Raw genomic sequence first — 24,010 nt, 5'->3', positions numbered from 1 at the left:
GTATAAACGCCACTAAAGGTGATTTCGTTTAAAACAAAACGACGACGTTTTGTTGGTGCACGTTGAATGATATTTTGATTAAAAAATGGGAAACTACATTTCAATCTCTATTCTCTAAGATTCAATATTCAAATTATATATTATCATGTAATGTTTTAATCAAAAAGTTAATAATATTAACTATTTGGATTAATTAATAATATTATAAAATATATAGACTAAATGATATTAAAAATTAAAGTATATGCAAAACAATCTGAAATTTAAATATATTAGAGACCAAATTAAAATTTAACCATTTTAGTAAATAATAATAATAATAATAATAATAATAATAATAATAATAATAATAATAATAATAATAAAAGAGAAAAAAAAGAAAAAATTATTGGGCTGCATATTTAGTGGCGTTTTTTAAAAACGCCGCAAAATATATGAATTACCGTTGTTTTCATAAAAAACGCCACAAACATCTCTTAATAGATTGAAAACAGCGTCGTTTTTTGGAGCCTCAAATTCCCTTTACTTTCCCCAATTCAGATTACCCCCGAACGTCTGGTTCCCCAAACCTTGAATCTCTAAATCCCCTAAAATTTCCCCCAATTCGATATCCTCAAATCGGTTTCCCAAAATCCCCAAATCAAAATACCTTTGATTTTTGCTGAAGTCCTTTTGATTCTCTTTTTTTTTTCATTTTCATTTTCATTTATCATTGAAAGAAAATAAAAGAGGAAAAAAAACGTTCTGATAAACTTGAAGAAGAGATGGCAAAATCGTTGAAGCCAGCGTCCTACGATGAAGAACTGTACAATGCTTCGAGTTCATCGAAGAGGAGCAAATGAAAGCTAATCTCAACAGCGAAGAAGACGATGAGGAAGAGATTGAAGCTGTTGCTCGTTCCCCCGACGCCTCCGACAAAGATGATGACGTCGTCCCTGAAGAAAACGCCGATGATGCTGATGATGTAATTTTACGATTCTGACACTCTTTTATCTTTTTCCTTTTACTTTGGTTTTGAATTTTTACGATTTTGGCTTTCGGACTTAGCTATTTGTTTCTAGGGTTTGCTGTTGATCATAAAAAATTATTTCTAAGCTTTTAGTTTTCATGTTTTAGTATATATTTTGCTTCTAGGGTTTTAGTAAGTTGCTGGAAAGCTTAATTTGCACTTTATTGTTTATTCTTTAGGATGACTGTAATGGGGCTGATCCAGAAATTAGTAAGCGAGAGAAGGACAGGCTCAAAGAAATGCAGAAACTAAAAAAGCAGAAGATTCAAGAAATAATGGATACTCAAAATGCTGCCAGTGATGCTGAGTATTCTGGGGAAAATTTTTTATTCTGTTCATCTTAAGTGTAATTTATGGTTTGCTAATGTTTGGTTGAATGACGAATAATAAGGAAAGGAGTGGTTGAAGTATCTTTTGCCTTGATCGAGTTGTTTGCTCATTTTGCTCAAGGTGACCCAAATTCAATTCTTTTCATGTAAGGTATAGGTGCACGTTGTCCCTGCTCACATGTTTAGGAAAGTCATTAGTATCACCAAATCCCATTGCAAACTGGGGCTTCTTGGTACTCTATTATTTTTGCTTTGATGCATCTCTAGCTCTCACTACCTCTTACATGTGAATATTTAAAATAAAATATCTAAATCCTTTTTTGTAGCCACACTTGTGAGAGAGGATGAAAGAATTACAGATTTGAACTTCTTTATTGGTCCCAAATTGTATTAAGCAAATTGGCTGGATCTAGTAAAAGGAGGGTTCATAGCAAATGTTCAGTGCGCTGAAGTCTGGATAAGATAATTGTCTTTGCTGACAATCTTTTTGCACTGGTTGAGTATGCAATGAAGCTATGCAAGCCTATGATCTATGGTGCTACCAGGTTATTTGTGAACATCAATTGCTCTGTCCTTTTTGTATTGTTTTTATATTGCTGGGTCAATCTTCCCTTGTAATGTGCAGCCATCTTGAGAGGACTAAAATTCTCCAGGCATTCAAGGCTAGTCATGATGTGAACACTATTTTCCTCTCAAAGGTATTCATCAGCAGATTATGTTTTCTTTGAATATAGAAGATTAGTTAATAGAAAATGCTATCCTTTCATGCTTCCACCTCTCTTACTGGGGTATTTGGTTTCCTGTAACTAGGAGAAATATACAAAAGGTGAAACAAGGAAAGCTCTTTACTGGCATAACTAGATAATGCCGTTGTGCAACTCGTAGAACAACAGTCTTTATATGTGACATGAATATATTTTTTGGTTAAATCTTTTCAATTTCTAACTTCATATGATCTTCCAGTGATGTAAATTAAAAATAATTTGTAATTGATATTTTTATTTTTATTTTCATATTTTTATGTTACCTTTAAATTTAAAATTAAAAAACACAACTTTGAATAAATTTAGAAAAAGAAACTATATACTTAAATCTAAAATATTAAAATCTTGAAGTTTTTATTTTAGCTAAAATTTTATTAGCTTTTATATAATTTTTACAGTTTCTTTTTTGTATAAAGTTTGGTCTTCTAAAATCTTTCCTGTCTCAAACTCAACAAGTAGTCAATAAGCACTAAAACCGATTTTTCACAGTTTTCTTCTTCTATTTCGGTATGTTAAGCTTCTCTTTTACCCTTTTTTTTTATTTTACGTAATCTTTTGCTACTTTGGGTCTCTGTAATATAAATTTCTTCCTTTTCTTTCTTTTTTGCCGCATTTTCAACAGCTACGTACCATGTTTTTCAACAGGTTTGTCTTACTCTTTCATAATCTACTTGCATAATGTAATTTATATCTTTTAGTTTGCCTGTCCTGATATCTTGATTTAACTTGTTCACTTAATAGCATTGGATATCGATATTTTATTTGAAAGGGCCGACTAAAATTATATATTTTCTATTTTTATTTCGGTATTTCTTCAAAATTGTATATATAAAAGAAATATGCAAACAATATATCAATTAGAAAATAAAAATCTCATGAAATGCATTAGTTTTAGCTATTCATAAATTTCAAATCTGTTATCAATTTATTCTTCATTATGAAATCTTAATAAGCAAAAGTATCTAGTTTTAAGTTTTGTAAAAAGAAAAGTTTTTCATAAGCGGTTAAGATAAGCTGATTTATCTAGCACTAAACAGATTCAAGAGATTGGATATGTACTTGGCTGTAATGGAGTTCCTCGAACTTCCAAACCAGTAACATTTCTGAATTTGTGATCATTAACTCCATAGTAGAGCCTTTAATTTCATATCCGTATCCTCATGTGTCCTATACTTGCACGTTGAAGTGCTTTTGCATTTGGAATATCTTATATTTTACATGGGAATGGATATTCAAATCTTATATTGTACATGGTTATGATTTAAGTCCTTATTTCATTTAAGTAAATTCATTATAATATCTTATTTTATTGATATCTTTATATTTAATCTAATTTTTATTATTTATTTTAGTTTTGATTCTAAATTTTTATTTTTATTTTAATATTTAAGATAAGTTGAGGTCTAACTTTTGGATTTTAATTGTGTTATTAATTTATTATTTTAAATGTTAAATTTAAATTCATTAATTTTGTATTTAGTTTTAAAGTTAAAATTTTAATAGAAAATTTAATAGAAAATTTTATATTTATATCATGGATATTGTTCTTCTCAATATTTTGATAATGAATTTTAAATTTTTATATTTATCATGACCTTTATAATATTTTATAATTTTTTTAAAATTTAATGACCTTTAGCGTTTTTAAATAAATGTTGCAAAATTTAGTGCCGTTTTTTGCGGCGCTTGTAAAAACGCCGCTAAAAGTCAATTTTCCTGCTACTGTACAAGAATTGTACCCAATTAGACGCACTTTTACACACACACTCTCTAAAATCAACTTATTTCTCTAATTAAAAAAAAAAAACCTAAAAGGCCAACTAAAAAATTTGGCATGACTAATTTAGTCTAGCTACTTACTACTTTCAGTAACTATTATATTGATAAAATATAATTACTATTTTCCAAAACAAAATTTTTAAAAGGTTTAAATTTATTTTTAAATATAATCAATAATTACACTTACAGTAACAAATGGTAAATTCTTAGATTAACAATGAGTCACTACAAACAGAAAATTGATGTTTAGGTCATTGATCTATCCCATTTTTTTAATATTGTGGACATCACTCGTTTGCTTAACAACCGTGATTCTTAAACTTAAGGCTAATTTAGATTCTGTTGTAATTACGGTGAAGTAGAATTTCAAATATTTTGAAGAAAAAATTCTCGAAATGGAGATCTAAAATTATTTTTATTTATTACAGCAAGTAAATAATTTATTTTCTTTATTTATCTAATTTTATTTTTATTATTTTACTTTAATTTTTATGTTCAATTATTTGTTTAAATAATATCTATATAATAAATAAATAATTAAAATAGATACATAATAATATGTTAAGATATATATATTATTATCACATTAATATTTTTAGTTATAATTTTCATTCTCGTTTTGCTATTGAAATTATAAAACTTATTTTTACTAAAATTCTATCTTGTATCGTGTGAAAACCACAAATTTAAAATATAAATGTGTGTTTTAAAATAACATATAATAAATAATAAAAGCGTATGTTTTGAAACTAATTAATAATATATATAATTGATAGAGATAATAAAATGTGCATAGTAAAATTAAAGATTTTATTAATGTAATAGGCATGGGTTCAAATTTTTTTATATGTATACTTTTATTAATTTTTAATTGAAAAGACTAGAATATCCTTAGATAATATTACTTATTTTAGTTATGGAAAATCATTTTTATAATTTTTAATCAAATTCAGACACTATCTTAAATAAGAATTTTATTAATAGTATAAAGATTCAATTCCCAACTAAATCAGGTTTTTTAACCCAATTTGACTTTCTTTTAACCCAAACATTATAGGTTGAAGCCCTAAGTTTTGACTTTGGATTCATATCATGTTTCTAATTTTACAGATAGTTTGATGAACTTATTTGCTATGGTCATTGAATTTAGGTCTAATTAGCAGCTTCAGTAGAAGAACCAAGAAAAGTCAAATCAATTTTCTATCCATTCATCTCAATGTCTTATGAGAATACAAATTCTTTTTCTCTTTCTGTATATATATGAAAATAAGTTTAGTTTTCATTTCACATTTATATTTAATGCATTAACATCATATAAATTTATACACAAAAAGTAAATCAAAAGATGATACCTATTAAAAATATAACAATTTATAGTATTATTAATATATGATAATATGATAGTGTATGAACTCAAACATTATCAATACATCAAATACAAACTTTAACTTAAATTAACACTGGCGAATGTATGTACAACAGATTCATGCTAAAAATTGCTCAAATTTAACCTTGACAATCACATCAAAAAAAAAAAAAAAGTAGGGTTTCCCTCCTAATATCAGCAATAAGGATAGAGTTCTTAGGATGCCACAACCGGTAGCTCAGTGCATTCTTTGTCCACAGCAGCTGATGAACAATTTTGATTCAGCAGTTTCTGCTCTTTGGTTTTGCCCCACAGCACACTGTATAGCCCACAAATCAACAAAGCCCCCCCTACCACACTGGACAAACCATAACAAAACTTGAGGTTAGACAATATGAAAATCCCAAGGTTAAGATGGTTTTTTAAACTTAATAACCAAAAGTAAATCAATAACCCACCTTCCTAAACTGATAAACTGGCATAAGAAAAATGCAGAACACAACACTGTGAAGATGAGATTCAATGGTGTTGACATGGCCAAGAGCACTGGTCCCTTCTTTTCAATAACCCATGCTTGTAGGTAATATGTCACGCCTGTTACCACAATTCCCTGCCAATAATAATATTACCATCAATACACGTAATACGCACATTTTTACGTGTAATAATATGAAAAAGAGTAGGGGTCCGTATTAGATATTTACACAGTAAGCTACAGAAACGAGTCGAACGTTCCAGCCGAGTCGCCATTCATAAGGATCTCTTACCAAAGCAATAGCGATAGCAAATGACTGAATTGTGCTTAAGAAGCACTGAAGAGCTGTAAAGAGAAGCTTCGAAGGGTAGGTCTTCAAAACCGGACCCTGGTAAATGTTTCAAACCAAATTAGCTTGTTTATTTTCAATTGTGGTAATGTAAAAGTAAAGATTTTTATTGTAGGGCACAATCTGAACCTGCAGGACGAGCCATAAGCCCCAAAGGATGTTGGAAAGCAACATGAGGAAAGAACCTTTAATCCAAGTGAGACCAGAGGAAGTTGGGGTAGTAGCAAATGTTTGGTCATGGTGGTGCTGAAAGAGGTGATGGAGGCAAAAAAGTTTGAAATGGGGACCCTTGAAAAAGGCAAGGGTGAGTGCACCAGCCAAGCAACTTAATATGCCCATAAGTTTTGCTATCCCTGCACTTGTCTTTAGTCTCAACGTTTCCACCCTGCCATGCAATAAATATTGTACTTAAATAAAATATTAACATTATACATAAAATTGCTTGTGGAAAAAGAAGAAGAAGAAGAAGATTATACATGTTAGGGTTCAAACTCCAAACGTAAAACACATCACTTCAATGATTGTGTAAATAAACTAGACTAAGTGCCTAAAGTTTGAAGACACCCAGTTTTTGACATTATGTTATAGCAACCATGATCTTCATTATAGCCATATGTTATTTAACACAACAAATAAGTGGTGAAATAATTGACAGTTCAGGTTCTGCCATAAGCAAAATTGTATTTGCATGGAGACCATAAATTCAGTTGTTTGATTCTATTGAAAATCTGATACTCATAATTCACAAGAAAATATCAGCGAAAAAGACCAATATATATTGTATAAGGCTTTTATGTGAAGAGAGTTAAAATGACAAAATTGATAAATGAAGGAGCAAGTATATATCTATATATATGAGCACGTGTTGGGAAATGTTTCTGAATTTAATACATAGTGGCTTTTTCCTTTGACGGCTACATCACCATGGGACCCTATGTTCCTGTTTTCGATTTTGATTGAAAGCCATATTCATTAACTGGCCCCCCAAAACCAAACAAATTGCATCTAAGGACATTTTTTTTAATATTTTTTGCAGATAGCAGCTTGATACAGAAAAAGAAAAAGGCGAAAACTGTCGAATATCAGTTTTTAATTTTTAATTTTTTATGTTGGGAAATTAATTTTATCTCAACTCTTGTATATCTACCATTGAATCAAATAAGTAGACAGTGACGGCCAAAATACAAAATGTGCCACTATAAGCAAAAAATTTAAAACTAAAGAAAAACAACTTACCAATGATTTGTTTGTTTGCTTGCGTCAAAGTATTTATAGCAACAATGCTCATTTTATTTTTTTAATTTTTAAGCGTTGGTGTTTGATATTCGAACATCATTCTCTTCTTGAGAATGTAATATGCATTATCACTATATTTAATATTTATTATTAATATTTTATGATACCACAATAATAATAAATAAATAATTTAAAACCCTAATAATAAATATGGGGCTTTATGATTTTAATTTGATAACGCAACTATTGCATTATACTAATATTTTTACTTAGGGTGGTATTACGTGATTAAAGATAACTTCAGAAGCTAAATTAAGAATTCTATCATTGTTGCATTTTCCTTTTAATAATATTTTTATTTTATAATAAAATTGGTGTCAGACTTAAACATAAATCTTATATTAAATTCCTATGATTAAAGGGATTTCTTTTCAGGGCCATAAAAGGATAGAAAATCAAGCGACTAGCACTACTAATAAAATATTCTCCAACCTTTATATTTCTTCATGGGAGTAATAAAAAGGGAGATTTGCCCCTAACACATTTTCTCACTTTTTCTTTTAATCATTATAAACTTAATCCTATCATTAAATTTGTAAAACACTACTATTTCCTGATAAATTGCAACAACATCCTTCCCCATGAAGCAACCTTGTAGTAATTTTTAATGAATCAGATTCAATGGGTAAATTATATATTTTTTTCTATTTTTAGATGGCTCATTTATATTTCATAATGTCCTTAATTTCTAATTTTGTTTAGTTTTAACATAATTATTTTAAAAAGAAACACATTTATTACCATTCGATACCCATGATCTTTAAATACCATCAACCATGGAAGCTACACCTACACATATGGATGAATTAGAAAACTGAGTTGAACGCCAATGGAAGAATTTTATGAAAGAAATAAAAACTGGGTTTAACTCAAACCATACATTCATATGTGTAGTTTCCAAGGCGATTAGTACAAGGCTTTTGGCACCAATATTTCATCCAAATTTACCAAGGTGATACAAATGGAAGGGAAAGTATTATAAAAGAGAGAACCAAATAGTTGAGAAATCCAATTTTCAATGCTTATACTTTTAATCTTTTTCAATAAATTCTAGAAAAATTCAATGTTTTTGTATTTTTTTCAAAATTCTAATTATCTATTTTAAATAAATTAATTAAATTTAAATTAATTTTGAGAGAATATTAAATATAAATGAATGTATAATAATAATTTTATATTCTTGAAAATGAATGAAGTGATACATTTTTATTGATACCTAAAAATTAAAATTATAGGTTATTGATAGAATTTATGTTTGGGGTCTAATGAACCAGTCACATTTTGTTCAAACTCTTCTGCAAATTTGGCAGCAAAGATCTGAAACTTTGTAGCATCTAAAAGCCTTGAAATATATTTCCATGTCTCATGCTAACATCGTTTCCTTTAAAAAGTTGCAACTAGCCAATTCCTCTTTTACTAAAAGACCTTCTACTCAATGGGTGTTTCCTGTTAATTAAACAATGAAAGTACTAATCTCTAAGAAGACATTGTGAAGTAGCTAATTTACAAAGTCTAAAATTTAAACGTAAAATACAACTCTAAGATGAATTTCATGACTAAAAATGTTCATGTCACATTAACTCAGAAACCCAACCTAAATGAGAAGAAAAAAAAATAGATATATACATATAAAATTGGAAAGATATTAAGTAGGGATAATTTTACCCGAGTAACACAGCCAAGAAAAAGGTGATGACAGGCAGACAATTTGTTGTAGCAGCAGCTAAAGTTGCAGAGGTATAAACAAGGGCTATACCATTGATATCCAAGCTTAAAGTTATCCTGAAATCCAAAATTTCTCAATAGTTTATATGATTTCTTCCACTGTAATAGCTGCGCAATCTTAATTCACCAAGTGTTTCTAAATGTTTGACTTACCCGAATAAAGACAGCAAAAATATCTTGCTGAACGTCACGAATGATAGTGGGGGCGCTGTTTTCCTTTAGATTCCAAAGCAAACAAAATTTAATAACATGATTCTATTTATATTGTCTACAAGATTGGCATAAAAACCAGGGCAGAAGCTTAAAATTACCATTCAAGAAACAAGGCAAGAGGGATCAAGACAACGGTAGCAGCAGCCTGCCTGTAGAAAACGAAGACGAAATTGTTCATGCCACCATCGAAAGCTGCTTTGGACACCAAGAACATGCCCGCATATATAGATTGAATGAGAATAATAGCAAGATAGGGCTTTTTGTTATCCATTCTTTGTTTTTTTTTTTTTTGGGGGTAAAGATGTGTATTGCAGTTTGAAAGTGCAACACTGGAGGAGGGAGGATTTATATAATGGTAAGTTGGAGTGTGGAGATGGGACAGTAGAGGGATTGGCCATTGAAAATAACATGCTTTTTCTTTTCTATTGGGACGTGTGTGGTGAAGATGAAAGGGCCCCTTTTTTGAGGCCGAAGGGACCCCTTCATTATTAATGAAAAATTGATATTAGGATTGGCTTCTTTGACACTTGACATGTCATCAATAGGGTTACAACCTTTTCTTTTTCTTTTTTATTCAAATTTAATCCGTTCAATTATTTTAAGATTAGATGGCACTTAAACAGGATTTGATACAATTTAATACTTGAATTTTTTCCTAATTTAGTATCTAAATTTTTTTCTTAATTTAGTACTTAAATTTAGTACTTTTTTTTTAATTTAGTACTTAACTCATTTTTAAGTTTAGTTTGGTACATTATAAATTTGTCAAATGTTATACAAAATATTCTCAAACACTAATGCTGTTAGTTTTTTTTTAATGATCGACACGTGATAGATAGCATGGAATTTAATGGTGGAAATGATTTCATTTATTTAGAGTTTCTTATGTTTCACTAAACAATATGCTCAAATTTTACTCTTCATTGGGGCTAAGATTATTTTGATTATTAGTGGAAGGAATGATTCAAGAGGGTTTGCATGTATAAAGCATAGTCCGGTCTTTACAAAGCCTTCAATTTAATAAAAACATAGTTAATATTAGAGGGAATTCATGCTAAAAAAGTATGCATTGAATTATGCTTAATGAATTAATATTGAATAAGAAAATAAGAGTTTTAAAAGGAATTTAGTATTTGAAATTAGGGTAAACTACTAAAATTGTCACTTTTGTTTACCTCAGGTTATATTTTAGTCACTTACGTTATCGTCTTGTAACATTTTAGTCACTGAACCGTCAATTGTCATTAATAGTGTAACAGTAAGCTGACGTGACACGTTAAATCATCATTTCAAATAAAAATTTTAGGTTAAATTCTAAAATTGGTCCCTATAGTTTTTCATTTTGAGCAATTTAATTTTTTTCTTTTATGTTCTTTTAACTTTATTTTTTTAATTTTTCATTCTTTTCCGCTTCTCCCTCTATTTTCCTCCCTTCTTCGTTTCTTTGAACGTATTTTTTCTACGTTTTTCATTTGTTAAAATTAGCCCATAAGCTCTCCTCACTCGAAAAAAATTAAATTGTTCAAAAAATTAAAAGTATAGGGACTAGTTTTAACAAATGGAAAACATAGAAAAACTACGTTAAAAGAAATGGAGAAGGGGGAAAATAGAGGGAGAAGCAGAAGAGAATGAAAAAAAAATGAAAAAAAAGGAAATTTAAAAAAAATAAAAGAAAAAAGTTAAATTGCTTAGAACAAAAAAAAATATGGGGACCAATTGTATAAATTAACCTAAAATTTTTGTTTGAGTTGATGATTTAACGTGCCATGTCAGCTTACCGTTATACTATTAACAACAGTTAATGGCTCAGTGACTAAAATGTTACAACGCGATAACGTAAGTGATTAAAATATAACATTTCAAATATAAGTGATTAAAATGTAACCTGAGGTAAAAAAAATTGACTATTTTAGTAGTTTACCCTTTAAATTAATAAATTAAACTGAAAGTAAACATTTAAAATACAAAAAAGAAATTCCATGACATGTATCACATGTTGGTCATACATTAATTATTTTGCTACCTCACAAAAAAATAGTGTTAGTATATTAAAGTAATTTGTATAATGTTTGTCAAGTTCAGATATCAAATGTTATATTTAGCCTTTTAAAAGTATTAAAAAAATAATTATATCAATACAAGATTTATAAAAATTAAAATTTACTTAAATTAAAATGGTAAAGTTAAGAGATTGTTTATTTGGCGCTTTAGGTTTAAATCTCATTATAAGTATGTATTTTCCTTAAATTTTATAAAAAATATATTTAAATTAATATTTATTACTTTATTAAAATAAAAATCTTTTGATAATTTAACAATTGAGTTGAAAATCAATATTATATGACACAACTCAATCTATCTTTATATATTTTATAATTAAATAAATTTATTATTAAATGAATAATAATTCGAAACAAATCATAAATGTGAAATTAGTGCCCTCGAAACTCCAAGGTAAACACTTTGTACCAAAAAAGGAAGTCCAAAGGAACACTGCAATTGGTGACCTTGAAACTCCATTGGATTCAATAATTCCAACTTTAGATATCTATTTGATTTTTCGGTAAAAATTAAAAGGAAAGTTTAAATGATTAGAAAGAAAGTTATTTTAGTGCATCTTTCATAATTGAATATATTGTTTTAGTGTAGATTAAAGAGATTGTGCGGACTAATGTAAAAGAAAAACCAATCAATAGAATTAATCTTATTAATGCTTTTACTTTGTGCTTCTTAAGGTATTATTGGTTAATTAGTTTGTATATTTTAACATTATTGTACAGTGTTTTTTGTTTTTTTTTGTAACAGCCTAACTGCTTTCTTGATTTAATGAATTTCATCATTCATTAAAAAAATTATACTAATATCTTAGTCTTTAATTAAGTTTATATCATGAGTTAACTAGGTATTAATTCAATTGAAAAATTATCAAAATTCTTTTTTCTTACAAAATAACAAATTTTATTATAATAATATTCTTTTTATATTTTATATAATAGAGAAAATTTTACCCGTAATGTAATTTAAAGTTAAGTCATCATAATTTTAAAAATCTCAACTTTACCATTTAAAATTTAGTCAAACACGTGTTTAAAATATTAATACTTGACCAAGCATGAAAGTGAGTTTTAAAGAGTGAACAAAAGAATGAGAGTACAAAAAAGAAAATGGTAATTAAGATCATGTCAAGTCCAAAAGGATAACTAATTCATTCTCACATGTAACACACCGACCAATAACTTAATCCATCCTTCAATCATCGCACGTGCAAATTGAGTTACCATTGAAACCTTGGATCTTTGCTACTTACTTTTTCTCCATACTATTTTATCATGAGGTGGAAATGCTATGTCTCTATTAATTTTAGAAGAGATAAGAGTAGGAAAAAAAAGTTTATCAATACTATTATTATTGAAAAATATGAAATGATTGACTTGTTTTTATATTTAGATAATCGGTAATTTATCCAATCAATGAAGATTATATTATTTTGGAAAACATGTTTGAAGGATCAGATTGAATCACATTTATCTTATCTCCTGGATAAATGAAGTTAGATTGGATTGAAATGTTGAAGACTTAACTGCCATCAATCCTTGTTTATCTTGTTTATTATTATATTCAACTAGTTTAGTTGTTGTTTAATAGAGATTGATATAGATCTTTATTATGTTAGCAACTCTAAAAAAAAAATTATTTAATTGAAAGACATGTATAGATTATTATACTGATTGTAAAGAGTAGGGGTATAAATAAACAGACGTTCGATGAACTGTTCGTGAACTGTTTGTATAACGTTCGTTTATTAAGCTAAATAAACGAGTATGAACAAAATATTTATATTCGTTTAATAAACGAACGAACACAAGCAGAGGTGTGTTTGTTTCCTGTATGTTTACAGACAAGCTTGTTTATAAGCTCATTTATTTATTAATGATATTTTCTTATAAAAATTCAATTAGTATATATTAATAAAATTATCTTAAAACTCATTTATTATTCCATTAGTATATATTAATAAAATTATATTGGTTTGTATTTTTTCATTTATAATATAATTATTAATATTTATATTTGACTATTTTATATCTAAACAATATATGCGTGTATGTATTTATTGTTTGTTTGTTTATTATTTATAAACATTGTTCATGAACATCTTCGTGAACATTAAATAAACAAACATGAACACATACATAATTTTAAATAAACTAACATGAACAAAAATTTGAAATTCTTAACGAACACAAACTAAACACGAACAAACTTAAAAATAAACAAACAAACATGAACAAAGGTTTATTTGTTCAAACTCTGTTCAATTACAGCCCTAGTAAAGAGCACTTAACCTTTTCATGTGAGGAACATTATTTATGAGAGTGCATTTAACTATAGAATCTTTTGAGTTGTGATTTTAAAAGCTAAGTTATACGGGTGAATTTAGTGGTGAGAATATCAATATTTTAGGATACAAAAATGGGGAAATTATCATTGGGGTGTGATAGATTAGATTCACTTCTAATAAATATTGAAGATAATGACTATTTCTTATTGAGTTAAACTCCATAGATATAGGAAAACTGAACTGTATAAACAATTTTTATGGTACCTGTTTTATTTTGCAATGCTTGAAGAATTTTCCACTTGGCAACTTATTAAATATTATTATTTTTAAATAATTGTATTCATCAATTCTAGTAATAACAAAATCATGAATCTCAGTTATAGTTTTAGAGTGATTTCCTGGTCTTCCTACGATAAGTTAACAGCTATTCCCACGCTATATTTATGTTGAATGTATAAAAAAAAAAAAGTTGCACACTGAAAACAACAAAAGAAAAAAGTGAAATTCAACTATACAAAAAGAAATAGCACATGTTCAAAAAGAAAGTTAATCATTGACAACAAGTTACTTAAAAGTAAAAAAAAATTAATTAAGATATAATTAATTTGGTTAAATCCACGACTAGAACCGTCAAAGTTGACAATATTTCATATTTGCTATTAAATTAATACCTCATTTACATAAACACCAACACTTGTTTGTATTAAAAATTGAGTTCTAAGTTGGAGAATTTTGCATAATTAAGAAAAGAAAAGTACCAAGGTTTGGTCATAATTGCAGCTATGCTAGCTTGCAACTTATCACGTTGTTTATTATTTGTCCCTTTCGAATTGAATATAGGTGAATCTCATGCACCACTCTGATTGTTCCTCCTGTTCAACTCGTCGGACCAAAATTGAATGTTTCTTGTGGTGAACCAATAATTTAACTTTAAACTAAAATATCCTTTCCAAAAGAACACCACTTTAAACTTAAATTTAAACAAAATTTCAATATCTAAATTATTTAAGATGTTGAATGTAAAGCACGTTTTAATGCATGAACAAGCATTAAATTATTTAGTTAAAAAGTGGGATCCTAAAAAATCCCTAACTCTGGTCGGTACGGTAATCTGGAAATATTTGCTTTTAGTTGAAAGACTTGAAACTCTTTAATTTTTAAGATATGAAATCTTGAGATACATACATATGCTAAGTTTAAGGTTTATAGGATATGTAAAAGATAACACTATGCATGTTTCAAATACTTGCAATCAAAACATGCCGGAAAATCAACGGATTATTTCACTTGTGATGGAAAAATATAAATTGGCAATAAAGCTCACCCCAATTGCTTCATTAATTTATCTTATTATATACATATATATATATATATATATATATATATATATATATATATAAAACATATTGAAAATGTTCAAAAAGACTGTTTCATGATGCCTCTTCCATGTTTTTAAAAGGTGGCTGCTGCACTGCGATTTTAACAAATAATTCTGTTTTTTTTTTTCAATTTCCTTTTCCGAAAGGCTCTGCTTTTTTATAATTTAAACTAGCAACAAATGGTATCTAATCTGAATAATCCATATATTTAATTCCTGCTTTCTTTTCTCATTTCTTTTGACCCTTGTTTAAATCCACCATCGTTGGCTTTAAAAAAGGGCCTACGCGTTTCTAAATTATTAACCTAAATTAAGGAATATAATATGCCACTTAAAAGCATGTATATCAAAAGAGGTTTTGATACTGTTAGCAGTATCCAAATTTGAATTCTATCATATGCAATTATTATGTATGAATTTTAATTTTATCAAGAATAATTATATGAATAAGTTTTATCTATTTATATAAAAGTAAAATATATTCGATTATTATTTAAATCAAATTTAATAGAATCAAAATCGAGTTGATATTCCCGTAAAAGAAAAGCAAACCTTAAAATAAATTATTATGCCCATTAATTTCTTAAGATCAGATCTCTTTTGGGGCAAGTTTTCACTACCAAGCAAAAGTTATGTTCTTCTTCTTTTCTCTTTGATGTTTTATTTTTTTTATTAGAAATGAAAATTTCTAGTTGAAATTCTAAAAATAATGTAAATGATTTGAGGTTATGTTCAAAGTGATGAAATTGAAAATGACAAGAGAGAAATTGTGAAAAATGATTCAAATATGGAACCTATGTAACACTTAAAAATGGAAACCAGTTCAAATCCAAATACTTTGAATTAAGCTTTGGGACGTGCATTTCCTCTTGCTTAATGTGACATTGGAATTATGACCAAAAAAGAAAAAGTGACAATATTGGTATGGTATCCGAATCAAAGCAACAATTAACGTATATCAACTCATTGGGTCAAACTTATCTGTGTGGCACTTATTTTCCCCAAAGAGAAAACATGCAAGAATCTTTTGAGAAAGAAACATGATATTCTTTAAAATTTTTGGATGGCCTACGATGAGTATCAGTCATTCTAATGAAGTATAAGCTACTTTTTTAATGCTAAAAGATGGTTGTTTTTTGCAAGGTAGATACGAGCTCAAATATAAGATTAGTTATTGATATCAAGATTTTGTTTATATAATACAGAAACTTTCTATATCTATGTAGATTTACTTAGAGAGTTACTTTAATTAGGATCATTATTACTAAAGATAATCCAATATATTTTCTATATCTGTTGCCCAAAAGTTAACTCACTGTACTTTAACCTCACTCTAAACACGATCATTCTTATCCAGAAAGTTAATCCACTATAGTTCAACCTCACTCTAAACAAGACCACTCTTGCTCAACAAGTCTCATATACTCTAAACAACATCACTCTTGCCCAAAAAGTTAATCCATTACACTTCAATTAAGATTTACTGTCATCCAAAAAGTTAATTCATTGTACTTCAACTTCATTCTAAACACGATCGCTTTTGCTCAAAAAGTCTCATATGCTCTAAACAGGATCACTCTTGTCAAGAAAGTTAATCCACTATAGTTCAACCTCACTCTAAACAAGATCAGTCTCTCACTCTTGTACTCACTCCTACACTAAACTACATAAACTACTCTAAACAATATCACTCTCTTTAAAGCTTAGATGTAAACTATTTAAACTAAGAGCTAGTTTAGGAATACTTCTCAAAACTGCTTTTAGGACAAAAACATTCTTAAACAAACTGTTTTTTCAGAAAAAAAGTGTTTTTCTCAAGCCAAAAATTAGCCCAAAATCATTCTTTTAGAAGCTGAAAATTTTAGCTTCTCCCCCAGTGTGTTTTTCATTCTTTCCCAAAAACACTTTTAAAAAACATTCCTAAACTAGGCCTAAATGGCTCACTTAAGTTTACTTTTACAATATATGCACCTAAAATAACAATTCCTAAATAAACAAAATGAAGTGCTCTCTCAATCTCATCCCAAAAAGTAGAAAATATAATTCTTTAAATATGCAATATAATACTTTGTAAAAGAGCAAGTGTAATCCGAATGAATCTCTGAAATGTCACCTTAATTAAATCACTTATTATAGAATATAATAAAAGAGATCTTCTTGACTTTTAACTTATTATCTCTTTAAATAAGGCAAATAGATCAGACTACGATTTTTTGAAAACTTTCCTTACTTAATCCGAACTTTTCTCTAACTATAATTTCATGATTTGTTGCTTAAAATCTTTAAAAACATGTACTTAAGTCATCAAGATATGTTGATCAAACTTACCAACAAACAAAGCAATTCCAGTATACCTCAAGTTGCAATTGTTGCTATAGCTAAAAGATAAAAGTAGAACTAACAAACACTTTATATATAAATATACATTCTTTTGCACAAATGCCATCTCATATGAATTAAATAATGCCTTATGATTTAAAAGGTTTTAAAATAAGTTAAGATAACTTTATTTCCAAGAAATGCCATAATTTGATCAAAATTAAAATGTATGGAAGAAAGTACGTTGATTTCACCAAGTCCACACAGATTCACAAAGAAACAAAGTAGTAAGTGTACATTGCTTTCATAGAAAAACATATATTTTTTGATGTTCACAAATCAACTTTAAACATTAAAGCAAGATATTGATAACTCTTTCATTAAATAAATAAAAAAGAAAGAAGAGATGCTGATAACTCAAACTCTTGGCTCTATTCCAAACAAAGAGCTGTGTTTTTATTACTTTTCCCAAACAGCAAATTCAACCATACAGTTCCATTGTGGCGGGGCTTCTTCTACATTTTTTTTTTCTTTTCATTTTATTATCAAATACTAATTTGAGATGGGTATAATACTAACGACTGTATTTTATATCTTTTAATTGAATTGATGTCATTATAATGGTATTTTTATTTTTTTATATTTTTCTATAAAATCAATAACAAATCACATTGACTTAAACTTAAGACATTATAATTTTTAGACTTCTTTTAAGGGATGATTTCATCTTTAGCGATTCAACCAAAACATTCTTACATAAATTTTTAATAAGTATACTTTCTTATTTCTTACTGTAGCACCCCAAACCCGGCCCAGAAGTTATGGCCGGATCCGGCATGCCACATCAAAAACATAAAAAAAAAATTCATTCTAAGTCCGAAAATCGTACTTGATGTTCAAAAGATTAATTCATTAAGGGTTAAAGTGAATGGAAGCTGTGCACCAGGTAGGAAACCGGAAAGAGGAGGTGAGTCCATCGGATTGCTTAAGTACCAAACTCCTTCGGATCCAATCCTAGACATGCAAACCACCATTGCCATACCTTAACGTCATGTATATTTCTAGGAAACCGATTTGATTAAGTCCTTTTAGGAAAAGTGATTAACTTTGGAAAATATCTTCATTATGGAAGCTTTGCTTGTTTTGTGTTATTTTGAAAACAATTCTTGTTTTTGAAAACGCGCCTTAAAGCTATCCAATTTCAACATCAAATATAAATATTACCTATCTTAATAAAACATATAAAACCATCAAAAATAAATAAGCGGCCTTATTACATTTAAAAGCCCAAAACCTCAAACGTAATTAAAAGGATGTCCAGTTCACGAAGAAAATCAAACTTTCGAGCGGTGGCCACTCCAAATTCTCTCACACTCCAAGCCCACTGTGGTTGGGGATTTCTGCGTGGATGAAAATAAAAGGGTGAGTTTGGGGAAACTCAGTGTGTAAGGAAAACCCATTCAAAGTCCAAGTCAGCTCAAGCCCATTGGGCCTAAGCCCATTCAGTAATGATGGTCTTGGGCGAGCCCTTTTCAGATTACAATAAAGCGGGCCTTAGCCCCTTATTCAGATAATGATGGGGCCCATAGGCCCATTTCAAAATACATGCAACATCAGTAAACATATGCAAGCCCATTTGGGTAGCAGTGGTCTTGGGCGAGCCTTTTCAGATTACAATAAACTAGGCCTTAGCCCTTATTCAGATAACAGTATGGCCCATAGGCCCATTTCAAAATACATGCAACATCAATAACATATGCAAGCCCATTTGGGGAGACTACTCAACCCACCAACCACTACACTCCACCGTACCAGCCATACACTCCATGTGGGGAATAGCTCAACCCACCCATTAACACTCCAGATTGCGGCCTTCTTTGCTCGATTATCGATAGAATTGAGGCAAAGCCTCCAAGATGTGGACAAGCCACTTTCAGTACTTCCTCTGTCAATATCCCGGTCCATGCATCGATAATAACAACATGGCATGCGATAAATAACAACGATCAAATATGCATTTAGGTCAATTTAACCCTAAGGGTATTTGGTAATTTATCTACTAGGGGTAAAGTCAGTAAATTTTCTACTTTTAAAGGTATTTCATAATTTATCTATTTTAGGGTTTTCATGCATATTCCTACTTTTCACGTACTAACGAGAATCACGTCTGAGGGTTCTTACCGAATTGGGCAGATTGGCCCATCATTCCAATTTTGGCCCATTAAGCCCAAAAATATCGAGGGCACGTAAATCATGCACTTTGCGTCCAAACATTGCAGCTTACCAAAAACATTAATCGATTTACCTCACGAGCATTCGCACACTCGCAAATCTACAAAATATCGGTTTTCGACATTTCGGCTTTTCGGCTTTTGCCGATCTAGACTAAGAAAGAGGGTGTTAGTTACACACCTGTTTGTGACGATATGCTGACGAGATCCACACACGAACTGCCTACAATTGGATTACTAACACATTAATCTAACTATTCAAATACGAACTACGTATTAACCCCTTATAATATTCGGCCAACCACACCTACAGATCATAGTAAGCTTATAAGAAAACAATAAGCAACTCATTAACAAATTTTTGTCAATGTTTACCACATAATCATAATTTCACTGCAAGCTGTCTTCCTGAGCAACAGTCACTAAATCATTTATAAATGGAGCTACGAAACTCCAAATAAAGTTCTGTTAATTTTCCTTGAAAATAGACTCATATATCTTCTATCCATAAAATTTTCAGAATTTTTGGTTTAGCCAATCAATACCAGATTTTTCTCAAAGTTTCCCATGTTTCACTGTTTGACTAATCTGACCACTCTTCATTACGAATCAAATTTCTCATTGTACAGAATTCAAAATATGTTCTTGTTTGTTTCATTAGAAACTAGACTCAATAAGCTTTAATTACATAATTTATTCAGCTTCTAATTCTTCTCCCACAATTTATGGTGATTTTCCAAAGTCACGTTACTGCTGCTGTCCCAAGCAGATTTATTACCAAATTCACTCTTTCACATATAACTTGCATGCATGTTATTTAAACATGTATATCACCAATCAATCATCACATATCTATGATTTTACTTAAGAATAATCTCCATTTCATCATTTTAAAGCACAACATGTTAGCTGATTTTTCCCTTTAACATCTAAGGCACATGCATGTTCATTTGTTTGGCTCAACTTCACCTATCTTCCATTTTTCATCAAAAGAACATGAAACAACAACCATTTCCTTCATTTTAATTCATGATCAAATGCTCACAACACAACTAAAAATCAAAATATACTTCAAGAGTTAAGGTAGAATCAAGAAGAACTCATGAACCTCAAAATAGAAGCAAGGTACCAAGAACTTACCTTCAATTTTCCTCCTCCTAATGACCGAATACTCAAGAGCTTTCTCCTCTCCTTTCTCTTCTCTAACTTTCAGCTATGATGAACAAAGATGGACAAAACTTTGTTCTTTTCATCCCTTTTTCTTTTAATAAAACTTCATATTTCATCCATTTAATTCTTTAATACAAAAGACATGAAATTCTTATCATGAAACATTTACCTAACCCATTATCATGAAACATTTACCTAACCCATTATCATGGAACATTTACCTAACCTATTATCAATTTGTATCAATTTGTACCATAAATTATGGATATTAAGTGTACATTTTGTCTACAACAACATCATGGCTGGCCACTTCATGTAAAATGGGAGGTTTCTCATGCAAATCCTCCTATTTTGCACTCCTATTTATTTGGCCACTTCAATTTAGCCTATAGCATTTTCAAACATTTTCACATAGGTTCTATTTCATAATTTCACCCCCTTTTTCTTATGGAACAAAAATTAACTAAAATTGTCGGGTTCTATCTTAAGTTTGGGCTTTCTAGAGGCCCACTAACATAATTAAACCTATGCCAACATTCATAGAATTCCGAAAATTGGGCGTTACAACTCTACCCTCCTTAAAAAATTTCGTCCTCGAAATTTACCTAATCAAACAGATGAGGGTATTGCTATTGCATCGTCTCTTCGCTCCCAAACTCGAAGTTTCCTTCCTTAACTTGTTGAAAACGAGCGACCAAAGACTCATCGTTCAACTGTTTTTCCTTAATCTGATCCACCCGAGTTGGCCTCACTTGCAACTCACCAACAGACTTCCATCATCATATAGTCTCGACGAGCAAACATTGCTCTCGGATCGATCTGACTCTACGACTTAGAGCATCGGCTACCACATTAGCCTTGCTTGGGTGATACTCGATCGAACAGTCATAATCCTTAAGCAACTCAATCCATCTCCTTTGCCTAAGGTTCAGCTCCTTCTGAGTCAACAAATACTTAAGACTCTTATGGTTAGTGTAAATAATACACCTTTCTCCGTACAAGTAATGTCTCCAAATCTTAAGTGCAAATATCACTGCTGCCAACTCTAAATCATGAGTCGGATAGTTCCCCTCATGAGGCTTAAGCTATCGTGATGCATATGCAACCACCTTACCCTCTTGCATTAACACGCAGCCCAAACCCACGTGTGAGGCGTCCTTGTACACTGATAAAATCATTCCCGGACTCTTTGAATTAACACAAGTGCTTCAGTCAGAACTTTCTTCAACTTCTCAAAAGCTTCCTGCTGTTTCTTAGTCTATACAAACGATACTCCTTTCCTTATGTGTTTTGTCAGAGGTGCTGCTATCACAGAAAAACCTTCCACAAACCTTTTGTAGTATCCTGCCAGTCCTAGAAAACTCCGTATTTCTGACACTGACCTAGGCGGCTTCCACTCCAAAATCGCTTCAATTTTCCGAGGGTCCACCTTAATCCCCTCAGCAGAGACCACATGTCCTAAGAAGGTTACCTCCCTCAACCAAAATTCACACTTGCTGAACTTCGTAAAGAGTTCCTTCTCCCTTAATACTTACAGCACTATACGGAGATGTTCATCATGTTTCGTTTCAGTTTCAGAATATACCAGGATATCGTCAATAAAGACGACTACGAACTGATCCAAAAATGGTTGGAACACACGATTCATCGATCCATAAATGCTGCAGGAGGCGTTCGTTAGTCCAAATGGCATAACCGAAACTCGTAATGACCATACCGAGTCTGAATGTCATCTTTAGATATCGCCTCCTTAACCCTTAATCGATGATATCCGGATCGAAGGTCGATCTTGGAAAATACGAAGCTCCTCTAAGTTGGTCAAATAAATCATCAATCCTTGGCAGTGGATACTTATTTTTAATCCTCAGTTTGTTCAACTGCCGATAATCAATGCACATCCGCATTGTACCATCCTTCTTCTTCACGAATAGCACCGGTGCTCCCCATGGAGACACGCTTGGCCTAATGAAGCCCCTATCTCACAACTCTTGAATTTGAGCATTTAACTCTACTGACTCCTTCGGTGCCATCCTATACGGTACGATAGACACAGGCGCCATTCCAGGCAATAAGTCTATTCTAAACTCAACTTCTCGATTCGGAGGCAATCTTGGAAGCTTCTCCGGAAAAACATCTTGGAACTCCTTTACGGTCCTAACCTTATCCACTGTCAGTCCCTCCTCTTCCGACTGACTTACAAATACCAATTAAGCCTCACAACTTTTCTGAATCCACTTTTCGGCATTTAATGCCGACACCACATTGGACAAATAATCCCTTCTCTCACCTATCACCATAACCTCCTCATCCTTTGTAGTTCTTAACACCATTTGTTTAGCAGCACAATCCAGAGTCGCTTTATGCTTAACAAGCCAGTCCATTCCCAAAATGAGATCAAATTCTCTGAACGGTAACTCCATCAGATCTCCAGGGAAAATCTTACCTTGAGTTTTTAAGGGTACATCCCTATACAGTTTGTCTACCCTAACCGAGTGACCCAAGGGACTTAGTACAGATACCCCACTCACAATCTCCTCAGAGTAGTCTAAGTCGTCCATAATCCGTTCTGTGGCCTCCAACCAATATTCCGCCACATTCGGGGCTATACCAGACACGTCCTTAAAGATCTCCGTTCCGTTAGTCCCAAGTCATTCAGAAATAGATCCCTGAATTTCGTTGCCCGAACTTGCTCCGGCAACCCTTTCCAGAACACGAAGCATTGCCTGTGATAGGGAATCATCCTCGGCACCGCGGTCATGAGACTCTACCTTTGTTGCCGGTGGTACTGGTGCATCTGCCGTCGGCATATGTCCCGAAGACGAAGATATCGCTCGAGCCCTTCCTCGGCCACGTCCACGGCCTCTTCCACGAGTAGCTCTTGTACTCATATCGTATTATCTTGATTACGAATTTTTATACATCAATTAATATTCCAGTGTTTATTACAGATGTTTTATGAATCAGACAGTAGTTCAGAGTTTGTTTTCGCAGAATCGAAGTCTAGTTACAGTTTCAGTTTCTTATCAGATTTTTCTATGGTTTCAGTATCATCCTATCTAGAGTATCCTAGCAGGATTTTAGTACAGACAGATAATTTAGAAAAATATTCAGAAGAGTTCAGAGTAATACTTACAGACTTGAGCCGGAGATTCGGAATGCCACCTTCTAAAGATCTAAATTTTGAAAATCAAGTTTTTCGCATTCTTTATAAAATTTTCACTTTCAAAAATCTTTGTTTTTGTAAACCCATTCCACAGCCGAGTTG

General features: G+C 30.7%; 1 protein-coding gene across 1 annotated transcript; it reads right to left on the bottom strand.

The window, feature by feature from the left end:
• Positions 1 to 5,236: 5,236 nt before the first annotated feature.
• LOC108466251 (WAT1-related protein At5g64700) lies at positions 5,237 to 9,583 on the bottom strand. Its single transcript, XM_017766590.2, has 7 exons — positions 9,404 to 9,583; positions 9,246 to 9,308; positions 9,033 to 9,149; positions 6,201 to 6,456; positions 5,952 to 6,110; positions 5,706 to 5,857; positions 5,237 to 5,605 (listed from the first exon to the last, which is right to left on the bottom strand). Exons 1-7 carry the CDS (start codon positions 9,574 to 9,576, stop codon positions 5,464 to 5,466), a joined length of 1,062 nt encoding a protein of 353 aa, XP_017622079.2. The 5' UTR covers positions 9,577 to 9,583; the 3' UTR covers positions 5,237 to 5,463.
• Between the last annotated feature and the right edge of the window lie 14,427 nt (positions 9,584 to 24,010).

Source organism: Gossypium arboreum, chromosome 2 (assembly GCF_025698485.1).
Source record: "Gossypium arboreum isolate Shixiya-1 chromosome 2, ASM2569848v2, whole genome shotgun sequence".
NCBI lineage: Eukaryota > Viridiplantae > Streptophyta > Magnoliopsida > Malvales > Malvaceae > Gossypium > Gossypium arboreum.
The sequence above is the reverse complement of the archived record's forward strand: the minus strand, read 5'-3'. Positions and strand labels throughout refer to the sequence as shown.